Raw genomic sequence first — 18898 nt, 5'->3', positions numbered from 1 at the left:
AAAATTAAACAATTATTAGATAATTTAAAATATCAATTGTGTTTAATTTTTGTCCTGTTGATTTTATTTCCGGTTATTTAAACCACAGTCTCCCTTTGCCTCCTTTGGGAAAATTCACCTGCTGTTTATACAGAAGGATAGTCTTTGGTGAGCCATGGCCTGTCACTGACAGGTTTTGAAAATGGCAATGTGTTGCACCTTGACTCAAAAGGCCATCCAAAGCCAGAGCCGTCACAATGAACCAAGCGGCAAATCAAAACCATCTGGGCCTGTTGTGTCAACAGCTGTGGGTCTGAAGGTGTGGCACGTAGAACACTTGTCATTTCCCAGCATGCAGACCGGCAGCAGTCTGCGTAATACATTATTACAGTGGATTTTTCTTCTTGCGCCATTATTTGAACATGCACATACTTAATGGTTTAGCATGGAAATAGTAAGAAAATTATCAAGTAATATAATTGATATAAGGATATTTTGAAAAAATTTAACCCTCTGGTGCTCCTCACATGATGGTCAAAATGACCCTTCTTATTTCAATGAAATATGTTTTAGATTTATGTTTTTCTTGAATGCTTTGAAGCACAGATTAGTTTGGTCTCTTTTTAAAGAATACACTTGTTAGATTGTTGAAGTGAAAAAAAAAGCGAAATTTAAAAATTGTTATAGAATTTTAAGTTTATTGATATGAAAAATGCATAAACATAGTATTTTAAAATTTTATGCGAAATATATTTTCCAAAACATGATTTAGTCTAAAACTGTGAGAAAAATATAAATATAAACAAGTTGTGTTCCAAATTTGAAGTTGATATTTCAAAATAATTAGGTTCCAGTAAGATTTTGTTTAGATGTAGTACCAAATATTTTCACTAGATGAAATTTGTTTCCCATTCGTTTCCAATGCTGTTAATTTTTGACCGTGAGGAGTGTGACTATAGTTTTTAGGACCATTTAAACTTTTTGATTTATGTCCATGATTTTGTGAGTTGTGTGTGTTCACATAGCAAGTGCCAAAACCTTTATAAAGTTTCATACCATTCTAATGAAGTAAAACATGCTTAAAAACAAAACAAAAAGTAAAAAAATTCAATCGAAAAAATGATGAAAGAGCACCAGAGGGTTACATTTTATTTCATGCAGTATTGATGTTATCATTGGAACACTCTTAAATATAAAGGTTTCAAATAGGGAACATGCAGTGATGCCATAGAATAACTATTTTGGGTTCCACAAAGAACCTTTCAGTGGACAGCTCTTATGTTCTAAAGAACGTTTCGTGCAAAAGAAAGGTTCCATGGATCCTAATGGTTCTTCATGCAAGATGTAATTAATTTACATTTTTTTGAGAGTTGGTCTTTTGATTTGGTTTTAATTTTTTATTATTTTCTAGATTTCATCTCCAAATCACTCCATATATAGAGGAATTAAGCTTCTCCAACGTGAAAGGACTTTGTGGTTATTTTTACCCTGAAGGAATCCATTTAAAAGTGCTTTATTTGCAGTATAATTATATCAGAGTGTTCATGACAATCCAAACGCTGTAGTATAAAGAAGTCTGAAGGGTTGTGAGGTGCACGAGCTAATCTATAGCCTGCGCTGCGAATATGTGTTTCTGGTTTATTTCCTTGCCCCTGGGAAAAACAGCCAAATGAAAACAGACAATCGATTTCATTTCAGGCTGTTTTGACATTTTGCACACATGCACTCTTTGTGTAATGATGTTAGTCTATGGATGCTGAAGCGATTTAGATGCTCCATTCTTAAGCTTAACAAACATGAACCAGTCGTCAGACATTTCGCTATAAATATTCATGAAGGTGACCCCCCACCCCACCACCATCCCAAAGTCAGTCATTTTATTGTCAGGTCACCTAGCAACAGGCTATTCTAGGCAGACGTGGTTAATATAAAATCTTTCTTGTATGACATCAGCTGTGAAAGTGTAACATGAAATGCTAAAAAGCCTTTCTTCATGTGCATGCATTTCGCATTCCACATGGTTTTAGAAACCAGGACTCCAAAGAAATATCAAATGCATTGTAAATGCATAGGATGACATGTTATAGTCTTCCATCTGGAGGGACAGGAGTAGCTATTGGCTTAATATTAATGATTACTTCATATCTCGATTTTAATATTTCTTTGGCCCTTCAGGCAAGAGGGGGGAGTGGAGATGCATGCACAAAATATATTGTGGCTAGCTTTCATCCACCAAAGGCTGTAGAATAAACAACTGCTTATGTATTTAGAATGTGATAGTCAGTCATTTTGTCATAACGTCTGTTTTAAAGCCAGCTGATCCACTATCCACTCATTGCTTTTCTTTTAACTGATTTTCAATTTTATCGCCATAGTGCAGATATATATCCTGGATGAAGAAAAGGCAGGACAATTAATCCTGGAGTCGTCTTTGCATTTTGATTGTCAAGTATGAATACAAGACATTTCAAATAATTTGTCCACAATCTGTGATAAAACAAACAAACAAACAAACAAAAAAACACACACTGGCTGGCATCAGTGCTTGCAACCACCTGTCTGGTTTCATATCTTATCTGCTACATCAAAGCTGTCTGGTTCATTTTCTAGTCGTGGCCTTCACGGGGAACTCATGCATGAGTTACCCAGGAAACATTCTCACAGCTTTCGGTTTTTGAGTTCGAGTCTCGAGCCGGAAGGAATTGTAGTTGGGGGGAGTGCATGTACAGTGCTCTCTCCACCTTCAATACCTTGACTAGGTGCCCTTGAGCAAGGCACCGAACCCCCAACTGCTCCCTGGGCACGGCAGCATAAATGGCTGCCCACTGCTCCGGGTGTGTGTTTCGAAGTGTGTGTGTGTGTTCACTGCTCTGTGTGTGTGCACTTCGGATGGGTTAAATGCAGAGCACGAATTCTGAGTATGGGTCACCATACTTGGCTGAATGTCACGTCACTTTCACTTTTCTTTTTATTTGTATGGTTAATTGTAGTTTTCTGATTTTCTCGACTCAGCTCTTGGCTGCTGATTATTTTGTAATGAAATATTACATTTGCAGCCGTGTCAGACAAATAAAAAACACATGTCTCATTTCAGTTGCTCTGTAAGTAAACAATATTGATGCTTACAGGCTAAAATTGAATGAACCAACAAATATATGTGTGTATATATATAATTATTTTATGGGGTTATTTTAACATGTTGAGTGTGTGTGTGTGTGTGTGTGTGTGTGTACACACACACACACACACACACAGAAAATTATTAAACAATTATTAAACTTATGAACTTATAAATGAACATACAAATAAGTCTACATATGTTTATAACCATATTAAGAGGCTGATAATTGTACTAGTTAAAACCTGACGCTGCATTAGACTAGTTGTGTAATGGCGGCCACTAGTGGTTAGAGAGGTAACTGACTCCAATGAGATTTTAGTGAAAGTGAAGTGTCATACAGCCAAGTATGGTGACCCATACTCAGAATTTGTGCTCTGCATTTAACCCATCCAAGTGCACACACACAGCAGTGAACACACACACCGTGGACACACACCTGGAGCAGTGGGCAGCCAATTATGCTGCGGCGTCCGGGGAGCAGTTGGGGGTTCGGTGCCTTGCTCAAGGGCACCTCAGTAATGGTATTGCCGGCCCGAGACTCTAACCCACAACCTTAGGGTTAGGAGTCAAACTCTCTAACTATTAGGCCACGACTTCCCACAAGCATGAACATTTAGGACATGAAAACAGGCTGAATGAGCAGAGCATGGCATAGTGATGATGAGAGAAGAGAAATCTATCAGGAATCTCTGGAATAAGTTATCTGAGAGGACTGAAGGGAATGCGGGGATACAGGAATCCAAAAGCTTCAACTAGATAATGAAGAATCAAAGGAGCAGATGTAGAGGATGACTCATTTTGATGAATGGCAAAGACTTATAGCCTATTTACTTTATTTAAGGACTATAGCTGTCAAAAAAGAAAAAAAAAAAAAAAAAAAAAAAAAAAAGAATTTTTTTTTTTTAATTCAGTGAAGAAAAATACAATTGAATTAATTCACTAATTAAAGTCAATTTAACACTGGGTCCTGGTAAAACGTTTAATATATATAAAAATGTATTATTCCTAATGTATGTGTGAAATTATGACCTAAAAGGCTGTCAAGAGAAAAAGATGTATGTATGTATGTATTTATTATTATTATTATTATTGTGCAATTACAGCATCTAACAACAGGGTCATACAGGACCACCCTAACCAGCCTTCTTTATTTTTTAATCCTTTGGTATAAAATATAAAAATATAAAATTCAAGAAGGCCTGGAGAAAAATGAAAATAAAAAACTAAGAGAGAATGAGCTAGCAGAACAAGCTAGGATAAGGCATTTCTTTAAATAATAATTGTTAACATTAAATTATAGTAGGCCATGTGGCTATAAGGATTGAGGAATAGAATTTGATTGAATAGAAAGAAGGAGAGATTGATGAAAAAAATCAGACTTTTCTTGAGCAGTAATTCCTGAAGAAAAGACAAAATAAAATGGGAGGGTTAACATGCCAAACTCCCACAGATTCACACAGTAGTAACAATCAACCTCACAAATGTTGCTGACAGCCTCAGCGTGCTACTGAATTAGCTATGATTAGTCAATCAAAAGAGCCATTTAGTAATGTATCTTTGCTTTGTGTGATGCACAGTGTTGGATTTAGTACAAAAAAAGAAGGAAAAGGACAAAGGTTTCAGAAATATAGATGCAAAATGAGGAAGAATAAATAAGAGCTCTGGGCAGTGATGTTATAAACCAAACATTACACATATATTATACATTACACAGAAAAATATTACACATACCTTTATTTATTTCTGCTACATTTCTTCCCTATATTCACTCTTTTTGAATGTTTAAAAAAGCTAGTGTTATTGTACTGTAAATTGAAATGTATTTCGTTGTTCACTGTGCTGTACATTAACATATAGTAGACTGCATTTTATATGGCACTGCACTGTACAATGTCGCAATGTCTTTGAGGCTGTGAGTATCCACCAAGATCTTTAGTCTCAGATCCCATATCTCTGACGGGTCAACACAGATCTACCTTTTTGTAATGAAACTACAATATATATATATTTGTGTTTAATATCTGCTCCCGCTTGCATTTTTTTTTTTTTTTTGCTCATTATCAGACTGAGCCATAAACATGTTTCAAGCTGATACTCAACCAAAAAATAAAAAACACAGGCAAACTTTTTTTTTGATTTTAATTATAGCATTGCTTTTTTTTTTTTTGTTCTTGTTTTCTATTGTATCTGTGTTTTTCATTACTCCTTGCTTTCCATCATTGCCTTTTTGTTTTGTGCTCATCTTCACTCCTGCATCACTGTGATTCATAGGAAGAGCGGACAAAATATCATGTAACAAAAAGGGATGGTTTGTTAAACTTCGGGGAAGAGCAGACAAGCAATTATCATGTAATTGTAAACTTTGTATTTTGGAAAGTTTGAGTATGTTAGCTAAGCCATCTTGTGGACTTTTTTTTCACATGTTAGTTACGTTTAAAATAATTGGGATAAACAAATGCTAGATGCTGAATTTGGAATATCATATTACTGTTACTAGTTCTGTCATATTTTATACATAAAGGATGGAGGGTAATGCTCATCATGAAGCTCTGTCACAGTGCCATCTTGTGGTTGGTGATATTTACAGCAGCCATAAAGCCATAGGCTACTACACTTTATTGTCAACTGACAATAGAACTTTTTCTTGCAATTGGTATTTATTTTTTAAATATATAATGTTTCGTAAAAATAACAACCTGATAACCAAATAAAAAAATTAAAAAAGCTATTGATTATTGCTCCTTATTGATTATTGAAAACATTCACTGCTCAGAATCGAAACAACCTGATTGTGCCAACTAAAGTCTAGACTGCTGATCATGTGATTCTGTAAAAACTGCTAGACACAGGGCTTCATTGAAAGTATAATATCACCACTAGCATGATATTCCTAATTTAGCCTGTAAACAAACTTGAGTGTAAGTCTCTGCAGGTTGGAGTAGTGGGCGTATCAACAGGCAGAGATTGGCATAAAGAGATTTTGTTTACACATGCAGGTGGGTTGTAATTGCTATATTTGTGTATGAATTCATAAGAGGGAAGTGACAAAAGCATAAATGATGCCTTTGCAGGGCACTTTGTAGGGAGAGAAATCATGTTAGCCAAGCTGTTGTCATTTCACAGGGGTTTTTTTTAACTCACAGTTGACAGAAATCTTGATTAGAGACTTTTCCTATTGTTGCTGGAGTGGTGCTGTTTGTGTTGTGCAGATGGACTCTGATGCTTTTCTTTCAGAAGATAATAGAGACGTCATATTTAATTTACCAGCACCCGCTAATGTTATTTACAGGTGCTCAGATAACATTTGCAACATACCTTCTTGTCTACCCTCCCCTGTACCGCTGCTGACATCAGACATGCTAACTTTCCACAGGGATTAAAACATTGAGTCCTATTAGCTCTACTACACCATTTATGACCATATAATTCACTCAATCAATTAAAAGCATTCACAAGGTACAATCAGTTTTAGGGAAAAAATAAAAGGCTGAGATGTAATCCTTTACTAGTGAAGAGGCATATGCTTTAAAATACAGTATGTGATCACATTAATTGCTCAGTCAATTAAAATAATTCACAAGATACTATCAGTTTTTAGAAACAGTTATGCAGCCGACAACAGAATAGAAAAATGGGATTTCGTTCATTTATTTGTTTCGTTAAATACTTACTCATTATTTGGACTTGCGTGTTTTGTGTCAGATTCTACCTAGCGATGTGACTCTTTGAGGTGAATTAGAGTAGTTGTCTACGAGCTTGATTTTGTGGATATAGTATTCTGCAGACTTCAGTTCCAACCCTGCTCCAACACACCTGTCTGTAATTATCAAGTAGCCCTGAACACCTTGATTAGCTGCTTCAGGTGTGTTTGATTGGAGTTGGAGTTTAAATCTGCAGGACAGTAGCTCTCCAGGAGCAGGGTTGGAGACCCCCTGAACTAGAGTCATTTCTTCTAGTTGCTGGAGTGGTGTAGTTTCTGACATTGTGATTGACTCTGGACTCTCGTCACACACTCATAGGAACGCCCACCTGGAGGGCAAAACGAAGCTTTGCTCACTGACCGCAAGTTATTTTTTACGCAGTTTGCGTTAAGCATGTAGTAGTAAAACGGAGATATAAAAAGGTGATATTCAAACACCTTACGGATGATGTATATTTTGTAGAATATACATCATCAGAATATAAACACAATGTGCACATTTTCACGTTAAATGGTTTCCCATATAAAACCATTATAAGGAAAACACTGAACCATTAAGCGGATTGCGTTCATATTCCAGCATCATCTGCTTGCCTATGTAAACTATGCATCAGTAATATGGAGATTACTGAATTTGATCTTTTAATATTAATGTTTTAAATATATTAAGCAACTTTAAATGTTTTTACAACGTTTGTCGAACCGTTTAATGATTGAAATATTGCCGCGGGTGCTTAATATGGATTGCAAATGGCCAAAACTTGCATTTTGTTTACCTTTGTTTTTTTTTCTTTTGAGAGGTGATGTAAATATTTGCAGCTGTGAAACAGATGGAAAATTGATAGTGCTGCAGTTCTATGGATGTTTTGCCCTGCAGGTCTTCGAGCCGATCACATGACTGAAAGCTATCAATAGTTTCAGTCCGATGAGAAACAGGTCACATCACAAGCAAGAGAAAAACATAATGTGATCTACAGTGGTAGAAGTACTTTCTCTTGTACCCTTTTCTAATTCTGTGAACCTAGCCCTAATTGCTGACAAGTGTAACCTGACAAATGAAGTCAATTTGATATTTTGCTGTTTCCTCCTTTTCCATTTCATGAAAAAAAAGCATTTTCTTGTTTATTTTTCACCCATATTCCATTTCCATACATCTTTCAATTTAGGAAGGAGAAGGACCCCCACACACTTATATCCTGTCTTACATTTGTCAGATGCCTTTATCCACAGTGACTTATTACAATCAAGGCCTCCATGTTATTAGTTTTTGCTACAGGAAGCTACAGGAAGGCTCTTGAATTTTCACTTTTTTGCTGTAACCAATACGAGACATGAGATATACCTCATGAACAGAAAGCAAATGCAAAAAACAGTATAAAGAAAAAGACTAATTAAAACAGAAAACATAACACATAAAACTAAAAATGAAAGATTAGAGAAATTAACAGTAGAGTAACAAAGCCTCAACTCGGGAAAGAACACATAAAGGAGACAATATCAAAAGAGAAAAAAGGATATGATGTCAAAAACAATTGAAATGAGTAAGTGATTATAATAGAGTAAGATTTACAAACCATGGTCATTTTATATGGATATAAAGGACAACAATAGGACTGATAATAAGTGAATCAGTAAAATGTAGGGATGTAACAATTCACAAACCTTTTATTATTGCTTGGACAAAATGCCACACGTTTCTTTGTTGAATTTAAATGTAACACTATAATAATATACTAATACTTGCATATCATTGCTCTTTTGGTTTTGATATGTAAGTCGCTTTGGATAAAAGCGTCTGCTAAATGACAAAATTTAAAAATAATATAAATGTAAATAATAAAACTAAACTGAAATTTTAAAACAAGCCCAAAATCAAATAAATAACACAAATCTCTTCATACTGTATAAACAAATTAAGGCTTTCTCTGTGCTCTTTCCATTTAAAATTAGAGGCAACCACTGCATTTTAATCATGATCTAAACAAAGATGCTGCATACATGCAACATGAACAGTTTTTAAATTAGATTAAATTTGAAGCAAAAACAGAATGGTTTGGCTACAGTTTTGTGAAATTATACATAAAAAAATATCTGCATGAAACAGAAACAGCTGAACAAGATGCAGATTCACTCTCTGCAAGCAGGTGGCGCTTAAAGCGTTTCCTTGGTTTCTGCTGTAAACGAAGCAGGGATGCACTTGTGAACTTTAATATGCTTTATACAGAGGCAAGATGAAAAGAGAAAAAAGAGAAAAAAATATTGTAAAGAAATTTTGTTAAGATAGTGAGTGCATTCATAGAAACTCCTACCCCTAACTGAATCACAATTTGTTTAACATCTCAACCGATTTGAATCGTCACATATTTAAATTGATTTTCAACCAGCTCGCTGTTAATCGTTACATCCCTAGTAAAATGAGGAAAATAGTTGATGATTGAGCAACAATGTCAAAAGCCTGAATATAAAAAGAACACAAAAAAAAATCCCACCCACAGTTTCATACAGTGGTAACAACCAACCACACGAATGCTTCTGACAGCCTCAGTAATGTGCTCATGAATTAGTAGTCGACTGAAAGAGCCATGACTGGATGTATTCTGATTATTGGTCACCATACTTGGCTGTATGTCACATCACATGTCATGCTAATAGATGTCACTGAGGAGGATGCTGGTGGTGGAGAGCTGTTGTGATGTGACGCTTGTGGCAAAAAGGTGTTAAAATGCTGTGTTTGTTTGTGCGTCTGCAGCATTTCACATTAGCTGCTTTTCCACTGTCAGTTAAATAAACAAACAACAAAAAAAGATTTGCCTGCAAAAGATACTGTAATTGTACAATAACATGAAGCCTGCGAAATCTGACCACAGCATTGTCCTGTGCAAGGGTAGCAGTTAAACAGAAGGTATAGGGGAATAATCCACCCTCACTTTTGTACCTTTTAGGTACTTATATGTATCTTTAAGGTACCAATATAGACTCTTTAGGTACAAAGGTATGCCTTTTGAAAAGGTACTGCCTCAGTGACAGTTTTTTTTACCTTTTTTTCTGAGAGTGTAAGGTAAAATTAGGGTCTTTATGTTATGCTATTGTTATTATTATTAGTACATTGCCGTTATTATTAAATTAAGATGTTTTTATTGCATTTTTATTTTCAAATAATGTTCAAAATCCACTATTGTTTCACCATATTTTTATTGTATGGATGTGTTAAAATTCAAACAGGTTTACATTAAACTCAACAATTTTAGTTTAAATATGCTTTGAATAGATATATATCACAATCATCATAACTGAATAACAGCATTGTGCAGGTGCATACATAAGTTTTTATTTATTTTTATTTATTTATTTATTTTTTACATAAAAGCTTAAAATCAGTTTGAAAACTGTGCAGTTCAATAGTCTGAAAAGAGAAGGGCCATTCACATCTTAGTCGCTGTCTCCAGAGCTGCTGTGTGACATCTTAATTTTTTGATCATCCACCAAGTTGATCAGTCTCTGAACCCATTTCTCTGTCGGGTCAACACAGATCATTCTTTGGGCTTTTGTGGTGATACTGAAATTTCAAAAGAGTAGATGGTTCATAATTTCACATAATTAATTCACAATTCATTTTAATTAAGAAATTACAAAAATACTCACATGACACCATTACTGTTGCACTCAATATGTGTAGTATGATAACTCTTAACCTGCTTTACTGGGATTTTTACATTGGAAAAAGAAAAGCAGCACTCATCGGGACCATGGCTGACTGCAGGGAAAAACAGTGTTAAAAACACTAAATATAAATCAATACATGGGATATGTAAATAACAAATATACACTAAATTATTAATAGTCAATTGTTTAACTAAAAACAAAAATCAAGAAATAAAGAAAAAGACGTACATTCACTGCGTGCCAGTGAGCAGAAAGCGAAGAACACAAGGCAGGAGATGAAGATGCAGTAGGGCTTCATGTTTGAGTCTGTGGTTGCTTGTAGATCAGATCTTGATGTGTTGGTCGCTTTATCGGAGGCTGATCGTCTCGAAGATGATCACCTCACTGATGCTGTCCGCTTTATAAAGGGGTGAGGCTGTACTTTCCACTATACAGACCTATAGGGGTTCAGTCCGACGAGGAACGCGTGACATCACATGCATGGGGGAAAACCGTGATGTGGCCTGCAGAGGTAGTACTTCCTGTTGTACCCTTCCCCAATTCTGTGAATCTAGTCTAAATTGCTGACACAGGTAACCAGAGAAATGTGGTCGATTTTAGTTTGCCTTATTTAATTTCTTATTTCTTTTCGTTAGTTGATGATTGAGCAACAATGTCAAAAGCCTGAATATAAAAAGAACACAAAAAAGTCCCACCCACAGTTTCACACAGTGGTAACAACCAACCACACGAATGCTTCTGACAGCCTCAGTAACAGTGTGCTCATGAATTAGTAGTCGACTGAAAGAGCCATGACTGGATGATGACAGGCATCATCATTCTCAAGTGTCGTGATCAGCACTGCTGCTGTTGTATCGATCAGTGGTTGGATCAGTGTAGTATTCAATAAACGGGAAAAGGGAGCTCAAGTACTGGACAAATCAATTAGGCCCAATATACGGGATGTCCTGGCTAATACAGGACTGTTGGCAAGCCTAGATAATAGACTACCTTCACACTTACACATACTGTGTGTTTATTATATATCCTACATATTAAATATCCCCCATATAACTTACTGATGTATTTCTATAAAATATAGTTAATAATAATAATAATAAAAAAGTCAGGTCTTAGAATTATGCTAGATATTTAATGAAAACTGTCATGTGAAAATTGCATCATTTTATTTTAGTCTTGAATGGAAAGCCCCTTTGAAATACTCATTGAACAAATACACTTTTTAATATCTGCTGCAGTGGATGGATGTATTTTCAGTTAATGACATATTAATAAATGTGCTTTGACTGTTAAATCTTTTAACTATTCAGAGATGCGACACTCAAAGCACTGGCCCCACAGAGTCCATGCTTGGAGCTAGAATAATACAAAACCATTATTAAAAAATTAATTCTGACATTGACATTTCCAAAGCAGTGAGATAGGAAAAGGTGCTATTTAGGCATCAGATAATTTTAGCATCCTTGACAAGATTTGCCTGCAAAAGATACTGTAATTGTACAATAATATGAAGCCTGTGAAATCTGACAGCGGTATTGTCCTGTGCAAGGGTAGCAGTTAAACAGAAGGTATAGGGGAATAATCCACCCTCATAATTCTTTTGTCTTTCCATATACATCAGTAAAGCTTCATTTAAGTAATGTTTAAGGATTAGATAAGGTAGAATTAGGGTCTGCATGTTACCACTTTTTCCCAAGTAAATGTAATATAATAAAGTCTGCTACTGTTATTATTATTAGTAGTAGTATATTGCTGTTATTATTAAATTAAGATGTTTTTATTGCATTTTTATTTTCAAATAATGTTCAAAATCCACAATTATTTCACCATATTTTTATTGTATGCATTTGTTAAAATTCAAACAGGTTTACATTAAACTCAACAATTTTAGTTAAAATATGCTTTGAATAGATATATATCACAATCATCATCATAATTGATTAACAGCATTGTGCAGGTGCATACATAAGTTTGTATTTTTTATGATTTTTTTTTTTTTAAATAAAAGCTTAAAATCAGTTTGAAAACGGTTCAATTCAATAGTTTGAAAGGAGAAGAGCCGTTCACATCTTAGTCGCTGTCTCCAGAGCTGCTTTGTGACATTTCCTTCATGTTTTGAGCATCCACCAAGTTGATCAGTCTCTGAACCCATTTCTCTGTTGGGTCAACACAGATCTCTCTTTGGGCTTTTGTGATGATACTGAAATTTCAAAAGAGAAGATGGTTCATGATTTCACATAATTAATTCACAATTCATTTTAATTAAGAAATTACAAAAAATACTTACATGACACCATTCCTGTTGCACTCAAGATGTGTAGTATGATAACTCTCAACCTGCTTTACTGGGATTTTTACATTGGAAAAAGAAAAGCAGCACTTATTGGGACCTTGGCTGACTGCAGGAAAAAAAAGTGTTAAAAACACTAAATATAAATGAATACATGGGATATGTACATGGGATACATTTAGAAATCAAGAAAGTACCTAACAAATATACACTAAATTATTAATAGTCAATTGTTTAACTAAAAACAAAAATCAAGAAATAAAGAAAAAGACGTACATTCACTGCGTGCCAGTGAGCAGAAAGCAAAGAGCACAAGGCTGGCGATGAAGATGCAGTAGGGCTTCATGTTTGAGTCTGTGGTTGCTCGTAGATCAGATCTTGATGTGTTGGTCGCTTTATCGGAGGCTGATCGTCTCGAAGATGATCACCTCACTGATGCTGTCCGCTTTATAAAGGGGTGAGGCTGTACTTTCCACTATACAGACCTATAGGGGTTCAGTCCGACGAGGAACACGTGACATCACGCATGGGGGAAAAACGTGATGTGGCCTGCAGAGGTAGTACTTCCTGTTGTACCCTTCCCCAATTCTGTGAATCTATTCTAAATTGCTGACACAGGTAACCAGAGAAATGTGGTCGATTTGAGTTTGCCATATTTTGTTTCTTATTTCTTTTCCTTTCATATTCCATAGAAAACATCTTTACATTTATGATGGACCCTCCTAAGGATCCCCATGTACCAATTAACTGTCTTAAATCTGCACTTTCAGGTTGCATCTTCTCAAGAAGGTGGCCAAAGCTCTAAGGTGCAGTGCAATGCAAGAAAAGTCCCTTTCTGCAAATGCATGGTGGAAAATGAGTCTGGGGCTCAATGCAGGAAATGGTGAGCTCTACTTATCGGTGAAGGTGGAAAAGTGGTTAGACTGAAAGTGTTTTGTGTGGTTAACAGATTTGCACACAGTGTGATCCGAACGCAGATAATATCAGCAGTTACTCACTGAGTTTATACCACATAAATAATGCTTTATCACGATTCATTATCAGGTTTAAAATCAATTCAACCACATACATATGAAAACAACAATTTACTGAGTAACTCTTATGATTTTTCTTTCCTTAGATTCCTTGGTACTTAAATTTTTTTTTCCTTTCATACCTTTTGTTTTTCCTCATATACTATTTTGGGCTGCACGTATCAGGTCATTGTTCCTCTTTACCCACTGACCGCATATTACAGCACCTCCTCGAACACCATTGTACTTGTTCTTTATGTACAGACCTGTAGACCTGTTTCAAACAGACATGACTATGAATGAAGTATGATCTCCTATTTCCATTCTTAGGCTCAAACATGCCTCTATTACATCCATTTCTCTGTGTGAAATCTACGATCTAAAAAGTACAAATAAATACCATGGAGTTACTGTATATAATTAGTGTGTTTCAAACATGACTGCCACCACAACAACAACATAAACACCATTTAGTCAGTTTTCAGGTTTTAGTGATTCATATTTAGGGATATGATTAATGCTTATTGTGTCTAGCAATGTGTCAGCATTATATTCAGAATCTTGTAACATCTTGTTCTTGATGCTTAATGCATAAACTTTGTACTTCATTTGTACTTTTGACTTCCTGTGTAGGTTTACTCAAAGATGCATGCTTCTTTTTTAAGTGATAGTGAAAATTATTTCAAATAAAATCTTAAATATCAACACACCAAAACAAAAACAAAATACAAATTTTTCATTTATTTCTGCGTAGCAGGAAATAATAATAGTTACCAGTTTGTAAATGGGCCTGGCTGGATTTTCTATAGTATTAAAACTGACTTTAAAATGTAGTTTGCAATATAAGGCTGCTTGTCTGACAAAATGTACATGCAAAAAGATTAAGAATCTTTCAATTTATGTAGACAGATATATCAATAGATAGATAGATATGATTAAAGTTGAGGCTTCAGCCGTCTCTGACTCATGCATAAGCAGGTGTGGGTTTTTGCAAAAGTAAGATATGAAACCACAGAGCTCCAAATAGAACCACAGAGGGAGGTCAGGTTGATGAAAACATCGTATTTTTCCCTTTCAACCCCACGTTTACTGGGTACGCAAAAAACAATTATTTGTCATCTGTATATAAATATTAGTATGTAAATGTATTCACATAAATACTTATATTTAAAACTTGTACTACTATAGTTGTGATTATTTTATATACACATTGAAAAAAGTGATAACATGTACATAACATGTTCTATTGTCTCACCCTTAAAAATGTATTTCAGTAATGCTGAATAATACTGAATATTATTTTTACAAATTAATATAAATATTTTTAAATAAAATAACACTTCTGAATATTATTATTTTATTTATTTGTTGCCTTCTTTAGAAACTACTGTAGGAAGTTAATTTTAAATTACATAACAAAACATTTTACTGCAAGGATGATCTATTTGACTTTTGAAAGTGTGCAAAAGTGGTAAATGTGTGTGTATAATATAATATAATATAATATAATATAATATAATATAATATAATATAATATAATATAATATAATATAATATAATATTAATAGTGATGACTAAAATTTGACTAGATTTCTCACCTATGTGGTTTTATAAACAATGATCACTGTAATGAAACTGCTTTCCGTCCTGGTCCTACAGCTTAAAGTTCACATTTTGCAGTGTCTCTTTGGATGCATGATTAGCTTTGATCTTTGGAGAGCTGGTGTACATTGTGCCACTAGAAATTTTAGACTTTTTTGTCAAAACCTCTGATACTACTTGTTTAAAGACCTTGTAAAAAAAAAAAAAAAAAAAAAAAAAAAAAAAAACTTTTGATCTTACTCACAAATGAGCAGCCTGTAACATCAAAACCAGATGTCAGGATACATTACAGCAATAAAATAAGTAGCTTCATGGCTTCAAGGCAGTTCAGGAGACGAGCCACTAAGCAGTGCTATTACATGTAAAATCATTTGCTGTCCCAAAACCTCTTGTTATGAGAGTAGATGATATCTATCTTTAAAAAAAAAGATACAGTATAATACTTAACACTCCTATTAGAGTCACGAATATGGGGTACTGCTTTGTTAGACTAAATAATTTATTCACAAAATACATAAAAACTGATAGTGATTTTTTTGACAAATCAAACTTTTCCTCCAAAGTCCTCGGTGTCAAACATAAGCATAGCCACTGAATCGATCACATTGGATGAAATAGCTCTGTCTAAAAAAACCTACATATCCTGTCATGCTCACAGGCAATTTTTCTCTTCACACAGGATACAAGAAGCTGATAAAAGGCCTATGCAAACAGGAATGTGTACCTTTCTAAAGAGTACTGTCTGTATTTTTGACTTTCCTCAACCCCTTTATTATCTGCTTACATAATATCTGCTGTCAGAAACCCTGTGCTGTTTTAGGAATGTCATTTTACATTAATTGGATGCAGTACATCATTGTTATTTGTGCAAGAACCTGCACGGCTATGAGAAACAGACCTTTCAGTCTCATTCTTATCAAAACCCCGTGAACCTAAACTTATCATCCATTGTAAGAAGGCAACTCAGTATAGATGGCATTCCAGAAAAGACAACAATATCTTGAAACGTTAAATGAATAATATACATTGCTGCGTATAGAGTAGCTGATGATAGAAATGTAAATAGGTTTTCTCAACATTTCTCATTCTCTAATATTTATATTTTATTTCAGTTTTATTTAAAATACTGAAAACAAATTTTAATAGTTTTAGTTGATTAACAAAAACAACACTGATGGCAAGTGAGAATATACAATATGGCACATTTGCTGATCAAGGCAAATTTCGTGGTTGTGGTTTTGAGTGTCTGTATGAAACCTCCTCATTTACGAACACAAATGAAGTTACTAAATGTTACCCTGCAAAAAAATAACCACACACACACACACACACACACACACACACACACACACACACACACACACACACACACACACACACACACACACACACACACACACACACACACAAATCCCTTCTGAACCCATTTTGTTTCATCATTTCTCATGAGAGAAATCGCCAAACAAAGACAACTTACTAGAAAAATGCCTTGCACTGGGATGAATTCAAGAGGAGAGGAGATTGATAAACAACTCCATAAGAGGTGTTTTGTAGGCAAATGCCAATGTTGACTGAGTAACTGGCCAACTGCGAACTGAATTTCTGGGATCATCACACTGATAAACCACAGACAAATAGCTGTTTGGTTTGGTTGACCAACTACAGCAACCACTGTCTAATACAGAGAAGAATGAAATTAGCATGGCCTTTTTATGCTAATACTTAGGTATAAATACTTAGGGATAATACTTAGGTATTTTGTATTCAGTTTCACATATTAAAAAACAAACAAACAAACAAAAAACAGCTAAATCACATGATAATCTTTGCTTTGCTCGAGGACTTGATGTCATAGGGAATACAGACCAAGCATTTTAACCTATTTGACTTTAAAGCTTTTCATTTTCCACAACAATATTTGATGGCCCCATTACTTTTCCAGTTATTCGTGATTTACTGGATATTTAAAAAATAAAATTTTCCTCCAATTTCTACAGCATAAATTAGTAAAAATGTTTATTCATTATAAAAAAAACATCCCATGAAGTTTTTACAGTTGTGGTAATTTGTCTTAATGTACCTTACAACTTTGGGTCTTCATTTGCACGAGAACATGGGACAGATACTATAGACATTAGTCACTCCATGAGATGTAAAATAGGTCCGGTGTGTGTGAAGCTTGCCACACTTTCCAAAAAACATTAAAAAAATAATTATAACAAATGTATTTCATAACAAGGACAAGCACAACATTTTTTATCAACTGCTAAAGAGGAATCGTTGCCCTAAAATGAAAATACTGTCATTATTTAGTAATTTTTTTGTGTGATAAAATAACAGCATGTTTGTTTTGAATGACATGAGGGTAACTAAATATTTAAATAATTGAAATTTTTGAGACAACTATTGCTTTAAAGTTCACATTTAGCTTCATATATTTTATAAATTGTTTAAAACATGTCCAAACACACAAATCAGTGACTTGAAACTTTCCTGATATGGGGCAGGGCCTCTGACCCAGGACAGCACAGCTGGGAGTTCTTTCAGATGAGTTTGGGAAATTTTCTCACGAGACGAGACTCTTAAAAAGATCTAAACAAACACTGACAAGAGCACCACAAGACTTTTCAACCTCATTTTGGAACAAGATGATCACCAATGCAACCCAACTGTATTCTTTGCACTAAATAAGTATGGTAGAAAAAGGAATTTCAATGTTTTTCTAACTACACAACACTACAACAGTTAAATCTAGTTATTGGCTTTTAGAGGTTACATGCTGTTACAGTGACTCTGGAAATGTAATACGTACTTCGAGCACAGCAGCAGCCGTTCATAATTCCTTACATCTCTCTCAGACATATCAGATTACTTGTTCTTCTCCAAAAACATATTTTCAATGTTTTTCTTGATTTATCCCTCGTGTGTTTATCACCTAATCGGTTTTCTCAAGCTGTAAATCTGGCAAACGGAAAATCACATGTTGAACTTTGGGACTTTTGCGAACATCTTTGTTCCATCCTCCGCACATGCCCTCACCTCAAAGGTCAAAGATCAGCCTTTCAGCACATTACATCTCTGTGTGAGCACAGCTATAAAATGGCACTTCTAGTAGACATTCCTTTTTGACATTTCATAGAAGAAGGGCTTTGGTGCGTCATCAGTGTTTTGGTTGGCTGTAGAAGGAAGAAGACATCTCCTAAAACATATATTCAGTCAAACTTACATGCAAAGTAGTAATTGGTAAGGCAGTGCCAGGCACAGTTTAATAGCTTTAAAAAGATCAAATATGACATGTACACATAAGTGCAATTACTTTTCTAAGTGATCAGACTTTGAATTTTTGGCTGGTGAACGAAAAATTCCCAATGGCTTACATTGACGGAGGGACTCAAATCATATCTAAAGACGGAAATATCATAAGCAATCGATCTAGACTAGTATGTTACCACTTTCAGCTAGTCAGAACACCCTAGCAACCACAGCAATTCCCCAGCAACCACTTTTAAAGACACATTGAAGACACCTTT

The 18898-nt window shown here is 34.8% G+C and overlaps 2 protein-coding genes across 2 annotated transcripts; both read right to left on the bottom strand.

The window, feature by feature from the left end:
- Positions 1 to 9975: 9975 nt before the first annotated feature.
- Positions 9976 to 10868, bottom strand: LOC109097460 (C-C motif chemokine 3-like). The gene is made up of 3 exons (XM_019111107.2): positions 10692 to 10868; positions 10443 to 10554; positions 9976 to 10356 (listed from the first exon to the last, which is right to left on the bottom strand). The coding sequence occupies exons 1-3, from the start codon at positions 10759 to 10761 to the stop codon at positions 10230 to 10232; spliced, it is 309 nt and encodes a 102-aa protein (XP_018966652.2). The 5' UTR covers positions 10762 to 10868; the 3' UTR covers positions 9976 to 10229.
- A 1413-nt stretch (positions 10869 to 12281) lies between these two features.
- On the bottom strand, positions 12282 to 13197 carry LOC109053776 (C-C motif chemokine 3-like). Its single transcript, XM_019071094.2, has 3 exons — positions 13030 to 13197; positions 12751 to 12862; positions 12282 to 12663 (listed from the first exon to the last, which is right to left on the bottom strand). The coding sequence occupies exons 1-3, from the start codon at positions 13097 to 13099 to the stop codon at positions 12534 to 12536; spliced, it is 312 nt and encodes a 103-aa protein (XP_018926639.1). The 5' UTR covers positions 13100 to 13197; the 3' UTR covers positions 12282 to 12533.
- Positions 13198 to 18898: the final 5701 nt, after the last annotated feature.

The sequence above is a fragment of the Cyprinus carpio genome, chromosome A20, assembly GCF_018340385.1.
Source record: "Cyprinus carpio isolate SPL01 chromosome A20, ASM1834038v1, whole genome shotgun sequence".
In the NCBI taxonomy this organism is placed as follows: Eukaryota; Metazoa; Chordata; class Actinopteri; order Cypriniformes; family Cyprinidae; genus Cyprinus; species Cyprinus carpio.
The sequence above is the reverse complement of the archived record's forward strand: the minus strand, read 5'-3'. Positions and strand labels throughout refer to the sequence as shown.

Bases quoted from the DNA above. Each gene is read 5' to 3' on its own strand.
- LOC109053776 (XM_019071094.2), bottom strand. From the start codon at position 13,099: ATGAAGCCCTACTGCATCTTCATCGCCAGCCTTGTGCTCTTTGCTTTC. The intron at 12,863-13,029 runs GTACGTCTTTTT...TTTTTCCTGCAG, and splicing joins CTCACTGGCACGCAGTGAAT to TCAGCCAAGGTCCCAATAAG. The intron at 12,664-12,750 runs GTAAGTATTTTT...TTGAAATTTCAG, and splicing joins TGCAACAGGAATGGTGTCAT to TATCATCACAAAAGCCCAAA.
- LOC109097460 (XM_019111107.2), bottom strand. From the start codon at position 10,761: ATGAAGCCCTACTGCATCTTCATCTCCTGCCTTGTGTTCTTCGCTTTC. The intron at 10,555-10,691 runs GTACGTCTTTTT...TTTTCCCTGCAG, and splicing joins CTCACTGGCACGCAGTGAAT to TCAGCCATGGTCCCGATGAG. The intron at 10,357-10,442 runs GTGAGTATTTTT...TTGAAATTTCAG, and splicing joins TGCAACAGTAATGGTGTCAT to TATCACCACAAAAGCCCAAA.